Raw genomic sequence first — 12,507 nt, forward strand, 5'->3', positions numbered from 1 at the left:
AGCATGTGATCAGCTGCTTAGAGCAGGAGCCTAGGAATCTTGAGTTCTGGTCTCAGATCTGCTATGTGAATGGGATGCCACCTCTCTGTGCCTCAGTTTCCCCAGATTGAAGAACTGGGGATGATGCTAAGAGCCTGAGGCAGTGTTTGTGAAGCACTTTGAGGTTCTCTGGCCTCGTCCCGACAGCTGATCGGAGAGAGTCCCGCATCCCACAATGCTTGCGGACAGGGAGATTGGCTGCAGATGCTAACACGGGAGGTTCAATCTGCCGGGAACAGGGGCCAAAGGGCCGAGCTGAAAAAGGTCAATCCTGCTAATTAAGACAGCACTGAGCGCCAACAGGGAGAACCCGGGGTGAGCAGCAGGCTATGGCAAGCTTTGCTAGGTAGCTCAGGGGATCGGGATCCTTTGGGCTGTAGGTTGCTGGTTCGAATGTGGGTCTGTGACTGGTTGGCCTCCCAAGGACCGAAATGCTTCAGTCTAACCCTCCCGATGGGCTTCCCAGAGGGGTAAGTGGGTGCAGTTCAACGCCTGTGCTATGCAGATCAGACTCAGTGATCTAAGGGTGCAGCCTCCAGGCTGACAGGCTCCCGCGCTGGGCAGATGCTGCAGCGTCAGTTCCCGCTTAGGAGCATAGGTTGTACCTTCCAAGCACTGGCTAGGCCGCTGTTTTTAGCAGGAGCCCCAATCTGTCAAGCGGGGCTCTGAGGGTGGCTGCTGGCTGTGTCCACAGCGTCCCCTTTGAAACGTTCTGGCTTTAAGGCCAGCAGGGCTCGGCAGATCACCCAGTCTGACCTGCTGCCTGAGAACCTCTCCCAGCGATTCCTGCGTCAAGCTTCACGGCTCACGGGTTTCTTATAGGCAGTCACCTGGTCCTGAGTTAAAGCTTCCAAGTGCCGGCCAATCCACCGTGTCCTTTGGGAATCCAACCGCAAGTTCCCCTCCCTCTGACAAATACGCAGCTTCTTTGAGCTTGAATTTTTCTGCAAACCCCTCCCTGGGCTGTGGTGGTGCTCAGCCGACGAATTAGCCGGCACGACTGGCAGCATCGGGCCTACGGGGAGCGAACTTGCGGCGTCAGCCACTAACATGACCCCTCTGTCGCCTGGCCTCAGGCTAGCACCGTGCAAGAACTGGCAGCTCCTAAGCAGGGGCCATCTTTTTCTGCCGCGATTGTACAGCGCCTAGCGTAAAGGGGCCCGGCCCATGACTGCTAGGTGCTATGGTCACACAAATAATAAAATAGCCCGCCTATGTGGCTGTGTAGCGCCCAACTGCACTATTAATAATAAAAACACTTTGTAAAAAGCCAATGGAAAATAAGACAGAAATGCTAAGAGAGAAGCTGCCAGATGAATGGTGCATCTGGCCCAATACCCGGTGCCTGGGGCCAGCGGCTACCGAGGACAGCTGCTTGCAATTTTACAAACAAAACCAAATTTTCATTTTTTAAAAATGGCCTTTTTATACAAGTGAAACAGTTTGCAATTTTTTCATTTTTTTTACTTCTCTAAATTTTTTTTTGGACAAATCCCCAGAACAACAACAAAAAATGCAGTTTTTCCTTCTCCCATCTTCATTTACGAGCGCCAAAATGGAGGCGGGGGATGGGGGGCGCGGAGAGACAGGAAAGAATAAAATCTAACCTCCTCGCCCCTTTTTGAAACTGAAAATATCCTAGAAAAAGGTATGCCTGAAACGGCAACGGACGTTTTTGTGCCAGATTTCCACCAAATGAACAACAGTTTCTTTTTTTAAAAAACAGGCAGATTTTGAAATGTTCAGAACCTTTCCCCCCAAAATGCATTACCTGTTTTTCGACCAGCAGAGACAGGTGAAGAGAATGCTGCAGTCGCTTCACCAGCTTCAGACATTCCAACGTCATGATTCAGGACCCCTAAAAAAAATCATCGTCAGTCATCATCATCACTAGCCTTCTTTTTAATTCAACTTCCGGATTTGGAGCATTTAGGGGTCAGGTTTGCAAGCTTTACTCTGCAACTCTCACGGCTAGAAACGTTTATGTTTTAACAAAAGCTCGTGTCGCACGTCACATTAGTCTCACATCATCACATGACTCCGGGAGCTGGGGATGTAAGGAAAAGACCAAATGTTAACAACGATCCTGCACAACATTGTAGCTGCTACAGAAAAATCTCGGGGGGGGGGGGAAAGTGAAGAGCCCTTATCTAGCATTTGTCAAAGCACTTTACAAAGGAGGACAGTATTCTTATCTCCGCTTTATAGATGGGGAAACTGAGGCACAGAACAGGGAAGTGACTTACCCCAGCAGCAGAGCCAGGAATAGACCTCATCTCTCTTGAATCATAACCCAGTGTGCTTTATACTAGAGGTTAGTTTATACCTTGGAGTAGATGGATTTAGAGTCCTGCTAAACTCCCTCTCATTTATAACTCACTAACTGTGGGGCTGTTGCCCCGTAACTATCCACCGGGGGCATTTCTTGCACCTGCCTCTGAAGCAGTGGGCGATGTTGGTCCAGTCTGGGAATTCCTAGGATGCTTGGATGTCTCCCTTAGCTCCAAACTCCTTGAGCCAAGAAGCATGTCCTCATTGCACGGGGCCCTGCCAGCCCATCAATAAATAATGTCCCGAGCGCCACTTTCCAGCGCAGCCTCTACATTTCCATCCATCTAGCGCTGCTTCACAAGAGCCAGCCCCTGCGGCTCAGCTGGCATCTCTCGGGGATAACAGCCTCCTGCCCCGCGAAGCCGGGGGCCTGACGCGGAGCCGGCCGGGGAGCGGTGCACCTTTAAATAGCCGGGAGAGGTGAAGGTGGAGGAGGGGTGGGGTAAGGCAGCGACAGAAGGCAGCGGAAGGCAACCAGGCACTGCAGTGACCTCCAGGAGCGTGAGGAGCAGGTCCGGAGCGCTGGGTAATTAACCGGCGGGGTGTTGCGGGACCAGGAGACGGGAGATCCAGCCTCACAGCGGAGGGCTTTGTCAAGGAGCCGGGGTGCAGCGCTGGGAAGAAGCCAAGGAGCTCGGGGAACGCTCTTTCTTCCCCGTGCTGGAAGGATCTTGCTGCAGCAGTCGCGCTGCTGTGCAGGGTTGCAGAGGCGGCAAAGGCACAGGGATGGTAAGGGAAGTTCCACCCGCGCGGGCTGTGCAGGGCGGCCCTGAGACAGGGCAGAGGGAGCAGGCAAACGAAGGAGGCACCGCGAGGCAAACGGATCGTGCTGTGCTCCGAGCCGGGGGAAGCGGGAGCAGGTGTTGGGGGCGGGGTGGCTTAGAGGCAAGCTGCAAATTTGATTGGCGAGATCTATTTCTAAGGGGTGATTCAAAGAGCTGAAGAGAGAGCGTGAGGGTCTAGGTATCTGGAGCGTGTAAACAGGGATGGGGCAGGGGTGTTACATATTGGGGGGGATAATGGGGAATATTGGGGTGAAATATAGGATCAGATCACCCCTCAGAGTGAGATCTCCTAGGCTGCGGCCTTGTCTCCCCGTCGGAGCCCCCATCGCCTGGTGGGACTTTTCAAATTACACCAGGACAAGCCCTTGGGGACTGATCTCCTCTGGCTCGCCCTGTGCCTTCATCTACATCACCACAGCAAGGGGGGGTGAACCGCCACCCGGCCAGGCCAGCACGGGACCAACTTCCCCCCGCTGCGTCAGGTGCCAGGTGGCAGAGATTCGGCCCCTGGGAAATGGCCCTTAGGGCTTCTGAGAGCCAGCTAAAGGGAGGCCCAGACTAACTCCTGGGACTAGCCGACCCTGCTCGCTGTGGGTTAGTGCGTGGCAGCGAAAGACAGCAAGGAGGTGGGTGCAAAGACCTTTCCGGCAAAGACCCCGTCGTTCTATCTGTGATGGACCGAGCCCGTCATCCCCAGGGAGGGCAGGAGACGGGACAGGGATAATGGATTCATAGGGCTATTGATTCCAATGCCAGACGGGCCTATGGGGATCACCTAGTCTGACCCCTTCCCTGTATAACACAGTGGACGGCAGCAGGATGGAGGGGGCCGGGCTGCAGTCGGGGGCCAGGCTACGATGGGGGACCGTGGCCGAGTGTCTGTTAGCCTTGCCACGTCTGGGCTAGGTTCTCCGGCAGGTGTGACTCACAGGGCTAGATCTGGGCCTGGAGGGGCGGGGCAGGCAAAGGGGTGCAGCGATGCTGCCGGAGGGGAAGGGGTTAAAAGGTGAATCTCCCTCGGCTGCCCGCTGGGCGCCCTTGCTGTTTAATGACTTCCTTCCTTTGCAGCTGGCACCTTGTTCCCCGAGCAGAGAGGGGGACCCAGGGCAGATCCCCGACCCCAGCTGCCAGCTTCCCTTATTCTCAGTGGCATTTCCCCCACAGGAATCAAGGAAGTGGGCTCCCCTCCTGAAGAGCAGCAGGGCACAACGGCCCATTAAGCAGACTGGAGGGGCTGTAGCTCAGGGCAGGAGTGTGGGGTGGGGGGAGCTGAGGAGGGGAGTCAGTGTGGTCCATCCCACTCCTCTCCCAGGGCTGGGCACAGAACCCTGGAGTCCTGATGCCCCAGTCCCCCTTGTTCTAGATCCCACTCCCCTCGCCTAGAGCTTGGACTAGAAGCTCCAAGAGCCCCGACTCCCAGGCCCCCCTGCTCTGTAAGGCATCGGGAGGTTCAGAGCAGGACAGGGGATGGAGGGAAAGCTTCTCCAGCGCTGAGAAAGCCCAGCTTGCCAGCTGTCGTGTTCTCCTCCCCCCAGACCGGATGATACAAAAAATGCACCACGTACTAGGAAAAATAAAACCAGCCCCAAACACCCTTAGGAGCCGAAATATTCAGCAGTCCTGCCGGGCTCTGCCCCTCGAGCCAACACCAACAGCCAAAGAGAAGCTACAGGCAATTTTGCGACTGGTTAGTGGCTTAAAGTATTAGCCTCCCAAATTGCTATTATTTATATTGGAGTGGCACCTAGAGGCCTCAGACCAAGCTCAGGGCCCCATGGTGCTAGGTGCTGTACGTACACATAGCGGGAGGCAGCTCCTGCCCCAAAGAGCTGACTGTCTATATACACAAGGGAAACTGAGCGGGGACATGACTTACCCAAGGTCACTAGCGAAGTCAGGACTAGAACCCAGGTCTTCCAAGATTCAGTCCACTGCGCTATCCCCTAGGCAACACTGCCTTCCCTCCAAGATTGCAGCTGTTTCCCCCAATCCCAGCCTTATTCAATGGCTACAGCGAGGTAGGAGGGAGGAGCTCGGGGTTAGCTGTATAACTGCTGGGCAGATGGAGCCGAATGCTCACCCTGCTTTCCTGTGTTTCAGCTGCACTCCCATCAGGGGAGGTGGGGGGCTCCCAGGAGAACCGAATCCCAGTCAGAAGGCTTGGGAGCTGCCCCCCCCCACCAGGTACAAAAAAACCCATGACACCTGGGGTGACCCTGAGCCCATAAAACTGGCCAGCTGGCAATGGCCTAGGTCCTCTTCCAGATGTCCTGGGACAGCTACCTCAAACAAGGGATGATCCTGAGAAAACCCGGACGGGGACATCCCTGGGAAGGGAAAGTGCTGGAACCGGATGCCTGCTGACCAGAGCAGCGATGAGTCCATGTCAATTCCTACTTCTAAACACTAGAGGGAGACAAAGGGGAGGCAGGACCTAGGTGGGCGGAGCTACCACGACAGGTGTCCTCGGTGCACTGGCGTCTGCCCCCAGTGTGGGGACAATGGCAGAGCCGGCTGGGGCTCACCCAGGTCCCAGCACAGGATGGTCTCAGGTTAGCTGAACTCGACGGTGGAACAGGTTGAAGCTAAACTGAAGTGAGCGACTGTTAACTTGAAATAAGAGCATGCAGACCGAGCCCTGCGCTGGTTTGACTCAGGTTTAAGGAACTATTGTAGTTAAACCGGCGCAGTTGCCTCAGGCAGACCAGGTCTAAGATGCATGGCACCAAGTCAGTGTGAACGCAAGTTACAAGCTGAGGGGGTGGTTGGGGTTCAGGTTTACACCCTCACCCTGCGGGGCAGTGTAACCTAGCGGATAGGGCACCAGACAGACTCAAGAGACCCGGTTTCATTCCCAGCCCTGCCACTGGCCTGCTGGATGACCGTGAGCAAGTCATTTTCCCCTTCCTGTGCCTCAGTTTCCCCACGTGTGAAATGGGGATGATAATCTTGACCTCCTTTGTCAAGCGCTTTGAGATCTACGGCTGAAACGTAGCCTGGATCCCCACTGCGGGCCGGGGTTTGGTGATCTAATAGCTCCCTGAGAGGACGGAGCTGCCCAGCTAAATTTTGGAGGGTGGGGGGCATCAGAAATATCACTCCCCATCTCTACTCCAGCATCATCCAGAGAGCCCTGAGTGTAACTGAGAATCAGCCTCCCTCCCCCATCCCAACACATGCCCCAGTTAGTGGCTCTAATCCCAAGGGAAATCCCAGGGGATTCCACTGGGGAAACCCCCTGGCGACAGCTCAGCCATGAGAATGTGGGACAGGCCTCTGTGCCAGGCCCCTGGTAGGCAGCTACATTCCCTGGGCTGCTGGAAATAGCTCCAGCCCGCTGCCTCTTATCACTGGCTCCTCTATTCCTCCCTGCCAGCAACTAATAAATCAGCCGCCGGCAAATCCTCCAAGCAGTTGAGCTAAAAATAAAGCAGCTGGGACGGGTCAGGGTGAGGTGGCTGAGATTGGCGTATGGGGATGTGCGCGGAAGCAGGCTGGCATGCACAAAGCCTGCACCGGGGTCCGGCTTGGAACCTGCCAGGAGACAGGCAGCCCCTTTGGGCTCGGATTGACCCGGCTGCTGCTCCCCCAGCTCTGGGGGATGCAGGCTGAAAGTCCCATGAACCAGCCGGGCCCAACACTGATGCTTCCATGGCTAGTGTAGCCCAGGGTTTGTCCAATTCTCAGTCTGTGTGGGCACTGTTCCCATGCGATAGGTCTTGCCCTGCTGTTGCCCGGGCTGACCTGCGGTCTCCGAGGCTCAGGCTGGCACCTCCTGCCAACACTGAGCAGGGCCATCTGTTTGGCAATCTCTGAGGAGCTGCACCCATGGGAGAAGGCTGGGGCATGAAAGATGGGGAGCTTCTAGCAGCCAGGGAGCAGTGGATGGGGCGCAAGATAGTGAGGTGCTGCTGGCAGGCATGGGGAGCTGTGGATGGACACAGAGCAAGAATCGGAGGAGCTGTGTCTCCTGAGAGCCACAAAAGATCCCCAGCCCGGGGCAATAATTGATTAATGAGCCAGCAACTACCAGGGCATAACAGGAATCGATGCCAGCCAGCTGCTGTCAGCCTCTTTTGTCACTCTCAGCCAGTCCCTCGGCTCCGATGGACGCTGGATTGATTTCACCTATAGATCGCCGGGATCTGGACGTGGCAAGGGTGGTCAGTGACTTCTCAGCCATTGGAAGAGCAGTCCTCAGGGAACAGGCCCATGCTCTGAAAACCACTTTAGGATCTGGAGCCTTTTGTCCTCAGCGCACCCGTTCCCATCCAGGTTAGCAGTGGCTGGAGGATGACCCCATCTGGCAGCCCGAGTGAGAGTTTGGTGGGTCTCAGACCTGTGCCCAAAGTATCCCTCAGGGTAAGGAAGAGACAAGCGGGGGCTGTAATGGACACAAACCGGAGCAGGATCTGGCCTCAGCCTGGCCCGGTGGTTCTCTCTGGCACTCCAGTTCCTGGCCCAGGACTGCTCAACCCTGGGGATGCTGATCCCACCTCACCAAAACCACCACTGGCCCCTGCTACCGTCAGTCCCAGAGCTCTGCCCCCATGCACAGAGCTCTGCCCCGGGGCGTTCATGCTCTGACCATCAGCCAATGGGAGCGTTGACTCCTCTGAGTCAGAAACTGGCACCCTCTGCAGAGAGCCCAATCGAATGGGTTTTGGAGACTAGACCTGCCTTTTGCCCCTTTGTGGCAGGTAGAAAAATAGCAGCTAACACACACGTCTCTTTTGGTCCATTCACAGATTCCTGGAAACAGAGGCCAGATCTTCAGGCCGCCGGCTGCTCTGTCGCATCCCAGAGGTGGGAGTGAGAGATTGACGCACACCCTGTAAAGCACAGCTCGCCCCGTACAGATGTGTCTCCGCATTGCTCTGCAAGCGCGAGGGTGGGCTGGAATTCGCCCACGTGCATCCACCCGGGATGACACCAATACCATGCAAGAGAGGCAGTATCCTTAGATGCTGCTGGCTGTCAGGGAATGAAAAGCCCTCGGGGGGAATCTTACCCTGTAACAGCCAGGGCTAAGGCCGAACTTGCACCCCAGCAGGAGAGCACCTGTGTTTGGAGTCACGGCACGGAAGAGCTTGGAGGCTCCGTATTAAACTTCCACCCACACCAGCAACAGATTATCTTTAAGAGCTGAATTCAACTACAGGAGCACTTCTCCCAGCTGGGGAGGTGACAGCCACCAAATTGAGCCAGCCAATGAGATGCAAGCTAGAATAGTTACCTCCTCAGACCCAGTCCTGATTGGCTGATCAGAGATGCACAGGTGCCTGTTCACTCCTGTGAATCTGGCCCATCTCTAGGGCTAGTGGAACCACTGGGAAAGCAGAGGGGAGCTACCGGCTCCTCCCACTGGAGATTTGGAAGCGAGAGTCGACCCGAACTCTTTCTGTAACTGTGGGACATTTGTCGCCAGAGGAGCCGTCCCTATTGAGTCTCACCAGCCCAAGCCACGAAGGAGTTAACTGCCGCTCCATGAAGAAGGAATAAAGTTCCCTGAGCCAGAAGAAGGTGGTTCTTGTTAAATCCAGAGCAGAAGCCGGGCAGCTCCAGTTTAGCGGCGTCTCCATCCAAGCAGCAAAACATGCTCAGGGTCTCCGAGCCCTGCCACAGTCTGGGAGGAGCTTGGCTTCCCGGGGACGAGCCGGATTCGGCCCCCTGGGTCCCAGCTGCTCACGTCTCAGTAAGGCTGCTGTGCAGATTCTGGGTGGGAATGCCCAAGCCTCCGATATGAACGCCACTTTCCGCATGAAGGTCAGTGAGCTGCTCGAGCCGGGGTCGCCCGCCGTGGGCAACCAGAGCCGTGGGCAGCCTTGGGAGGAGGTGGAGGTCTCGCCTGGCGGTGGAGCCAACACCAGCCTGCCTGGCGAGGAGGTCTTCCTGCTGCCCACGTTCTCCACTGCTGCCAAGGTCCGGGTAGGCATCACTTTCGTCCTCTTCCTCTCCTCGGCCTGCTTCAACATCGCCATGCTGTGGACCGTCACCCAGAAGTACCGCAAGAGGCCGCACATCCGCATCCTCATTGTCAACCTGGCCGCGGCCGACCTGCTGGTGACCTTTGTGGTGATGCCCTTGGACGCAGCCTGGAACATCACGGTGCAGTGGTATGCGGGCGACCTGGCCTGCCGGGCCCTCATGTTCCTCAAGCTGGTGGCCATGTATGCCCCAGCCTTCATCACCGTGGTGATCAGCCTGGACCGCCAGGCGGCCATCTTGCACCCACTGAGCATGGGCGATGCCAAGAAGAAGAACAAGACCATGCTGTGCGTGGCCTGGGCCCTGAGCGTGCTGCTGGCACTACCTCAGGTAGGTCACCATGGCAACGGTGCAGGTAGGGAAGGACCGTGGAATGGACCCCGGGACAAGCTTCCCATGGTGCAGCCTCCTTTTGCCATGGCATTTGTGGTACTGCCAGGGTCTGGTTTAGGTAGAAAGGCCTCTGATGCACGGTGGTGTGGGGGGAATAGATTGGATGGGCCAATGACCTGATGTAGCATGGGCAGGATACAGGAATACCAAACTAGATGGATCAGCTATGGCAGTGGCTCTCAAACTTTTTTGTACTGGTGACCCCTTTCACATAGCAAGCCTCTCAGTGCGACCCCCCCTTATAAATGAACACTTTTTGATATATTTAATACCATTATAAATGCTAGAGACAAAGCAGGTTTGGGGTGGAGGTTGACAGCTCACGACCCCCCCCATATAATAACCTCGTGACCCCCTGCAGGGACCTGACCCCCAGTTTGAGAACCCCTGAGCTATAGGGATATAAGACGAGACAGGTCAATGGTTTGGTGATGTACAGCCAGGACACCAGCCTGCGGGCAATGGATCTGGGGTGGGCAGAGGAGGAGCGAAATGGACAGTATGGACTGGAGGTGGCCTAGATAGATGGATCCGGTATGGGCCAGAGGCAGGGATGCTGGAACACTGGTTCAATGGGCAGGAATACGAGGCTGGATGGCCACTGCTGTGTCCAGGGTGTAGCTCCTGTGGGGGTGCCGAGATCTAACTGTTTCTCCGGGCCGGGCGGGGGGCGTCTCTTCCAGATGTTTGTCTTCCACGCAGTGAGCCGCTCTCAGCCCATCTACTTCATCCAGTGCGCCACGGTGGGCAGCTTCCAAGCCCACTGGCAGGAGACCCTCTACAACATGTTCACCTTCTCCTGCCTCTTTCTGCTGCCGCTGCTCATCATGGTGCTGTGCTACTCCCGCATCCTCATCGAGATCTCTGGCAAGATGAAGAGAGCTTGCGGTGAGCCCGGCCTGCCTCTCGTGTCCCCCGGCCCTCGCCCGCAGGCTCCCAGCATGCATGGACCCCCCCTGTTCACTGCAGCAGGGGGTCTGCATGGGGGGACCGGTCTGTGTGTGTGTGTGTGTGTGTGTGCGCGCGCGTATGTGAGGACATGCATGTGTGCACCATATACACCAATGAGTGCACCTCTCCCTATCCATCCAACCCCACACATCTTTCCATCCATCTTCCTCCTCTGCCTCTCCCCAAGGGAAAATCAATCCCAGTCCCCCAGCACTTAGCTGCAGAGAACCGTCCCCTTCATGTCCCCCCGCACTCCGGCTGTGGCAGGCCCTGGCTCGGTGCCCCGTGCAGAACACCCCGCCTCCCCCTGGGCGCCACCCGCTGCCATGGGTGGCCTGCCACGGCTCATTAAGCCAGGCAGCCAGGAACCAGTCCCCAGCTGCCCTCCACCCTGGGCATTTCTCCAGCTCTGGGAGGCTGCAGGGACTTGTGCCAGCACTCATACACACAGGCTTGGAACATGGGGACCCTCACTCTTTTTCTCCTGCCTTTCCCATTCTGCCCTTCTCATTGGATTTCCCCTCCTCCCTCTGCTCAGTTTCTTTCTTGTTCTCATTCTCCTGCGCTCCTTTCCTCGTTCTCTTCCAAGCGCTCTGCTTCACCCTGCAGAATTTCCCTCCGTGTCTCCCCTCTCATTCTCTGTTCCCTCCCTCCCTTCTTATTCTCTCTCCTCCCTCTGCCCTGCAGTCTCCTCCAAGGAGGTCCACCTCCGCCGCTCCTACAACAACATCCCCCGGGCCAGGATGCGCACCCTGAAGATGTCCATTGTCATCGTGCTGACCTTCGTCCTGTGCTGGACTCCCTACTACCTCCTGGGCCTCTGGTACTGGTTCTCCCCAGAGATGCTGAGCCGGAAGAAGGTGCCTCCATCCCTCAGCCACATCCTCTTCCTCTTCGGCCTCTTCAATGCCTGCCTGGACCCCCTCATCTACGGCCTCTTCACCATGCACTTCCGCAGGGAGATCCGGCTCGTCTGCCGCTGTACCCACCGCAGGAAGGAGCAGGCCTCCACGCCGATTGGCTCCTTCCGGGCCTCCACCACGGCCGCGCCCATCAGGAGTGCCGGAGAGGACCAGGGGGGCTCGGGCAAGTACGAACTGGAGGTGACGGCTAATGTGGCCCTGCCTGCTGGGAGGTGTGAACTGTGCAGGAAGAAGATAGTGGAGAGCTTCATATGAGTGGACCTTTGCCACACCTGGCTTCCCAGCAAGGGGGAGAGCCCAGTGGGACCCCCATAACGTGCCCAGTGGGGGCTACTGGGCAATTGTTCCTTTACTCAAGCACTCACCAATAAATCTAGATTATTTTCTCAGCCGGTGGCCTCTCCTTGATCCCCTCCCTTTGTGCCAATCAGTCTCTCGCTACCCAGAGGTGCGCCAGGCTGCACACTCCCCAGCTGGCATGGGTGGAGGTGGACACAGAGAACGGACTGCCGTGGGCTTCTGCTCCTTGGAAAAGTCGCCACTAAAAGTCTGCTAGCAGGGTGGCCTAGTGGACACATCCCTGACTCAGGAGACCCAGGGTTTATTCCCAGCTCCGCTGCTGGGTGACCTTGAGCAAGCCACTTTGCCCTCTCTGTGCCTCAGTTTCTCCATCTGTGAAATGGGGAGAAGGCTCCTGACCTCCTTTGGAAAGTGCTTTGAAATCTACTGAAGACAAGAGCTAGGGAGTATTGTTATTTTCCAGATCCACCTCCCCACTCAAACACACACAAGAAGGAACCTGGGCTCCTGCTCTCGAGAGGCGATCCCCAAGTTTGCACTTCCATGATACCGTCCCCCACCAAATACACCAGTCAGTTCCTGAGTGCAGAAAGCCTCTGCTCCCCCAACAGAAACAGGGAAGGGGGGGGCCGGGTCCTGGTACATTTCCAAGGGGTTCCCCCTACCCAATAACTCCCGTCAGTCAGTGTGTGAACTAGTGGTCAGAGGAGAATGACAGGACTCCTGGGTTCTAGACACCCTCAGTGACAGAGATGGATGTCAACACTGCAATTTTATAGCCCCGCGAACCCAGGTCA

The 12,507-nt window shown here is 56.6% G+C and overlaps 1 protein-coding gene across 2 annotated transcripts; it reads left to right on the plus strand.

The window, feature by feature from the left end:
• Positions 1 to 2,098: 2,098 nt before the first annotated feature.
• Positions 2,099 to 11,799, plus strand: LOC101935915 (gonadotropin-releasing hormone II receptor-like). 2 transcript variants are annotated; one of them, XM_024106989.3, is made up of 4 exons: positions 2,099 to 3,099; positions 7,904 to 9,473; positions 10,220 to 10,424; positions 11,175 to 11,799. In XM_024106989.3, exons 2-4 carry the CDS (start codon positions 8,898 to 8,900, stop codon positions 11,663 to 11,665), a joined length of 1,272 nt encoding a protein of 423 aa, XP_023962757.2. In that variant the 5' UTR covers positions 2,099 to 3,099; positions 7,904 to 8,897; the 3' UTR covers positions 11,666 to 11,799. The 2 variants fall into 2 exon arrangements, with proteins under 2 accessions (XP_023962757.2, XP_065430365.1); XM_065574293.1 differs by lacking the exon at positions 2,099 to 3,099 and having other exon boundaries at positions 7,896 to 9,473.
• The last annotated feature ends 708 nt before the right edge of the window (positions 11,800 to 12,507 follow it).

This window comes from Chrysemys picta, chromosome 20 (genome assembly GCF_011386835.1).
Source record: "Chrysemys picta bellii isolate R12L10 chromosome 20, ASM1138683v2, whole genome shotgun sequence".
NCBI classification, from domain to species: domain Eukaryota; kingdom Metazoa; phylum Chordata; order Testudines; family Emydidae; genus Chrysemys; species Chrysemys picta.

Excerpts from the sequence above, each read along its gene's own strand:
- LOC101935915 (XM_024106989.3), top strand. The coding sequence starts at position 8,898 with ATGAACGCCACTTTCCGCATGAAGGTCAGTGAGCTGCTCGAGCCGGGG. Across the intron at positions 9,474-10,219 it reads TGCTGCTGGCACTACCTCAG|ATGTTTGTCTTCCACGCAGT; the intron begins GTAGGTCACCAT and ends CGTCTCTTCCAG. Across the intron at positions 10,425-11,174 it reads CAAGATGAAGAGAGCTTGCG|TCTCCTCCAAGGAGGTCCAC; the intron begins GTGAGCCCGGCC and ends TCTGCCCTGCAG.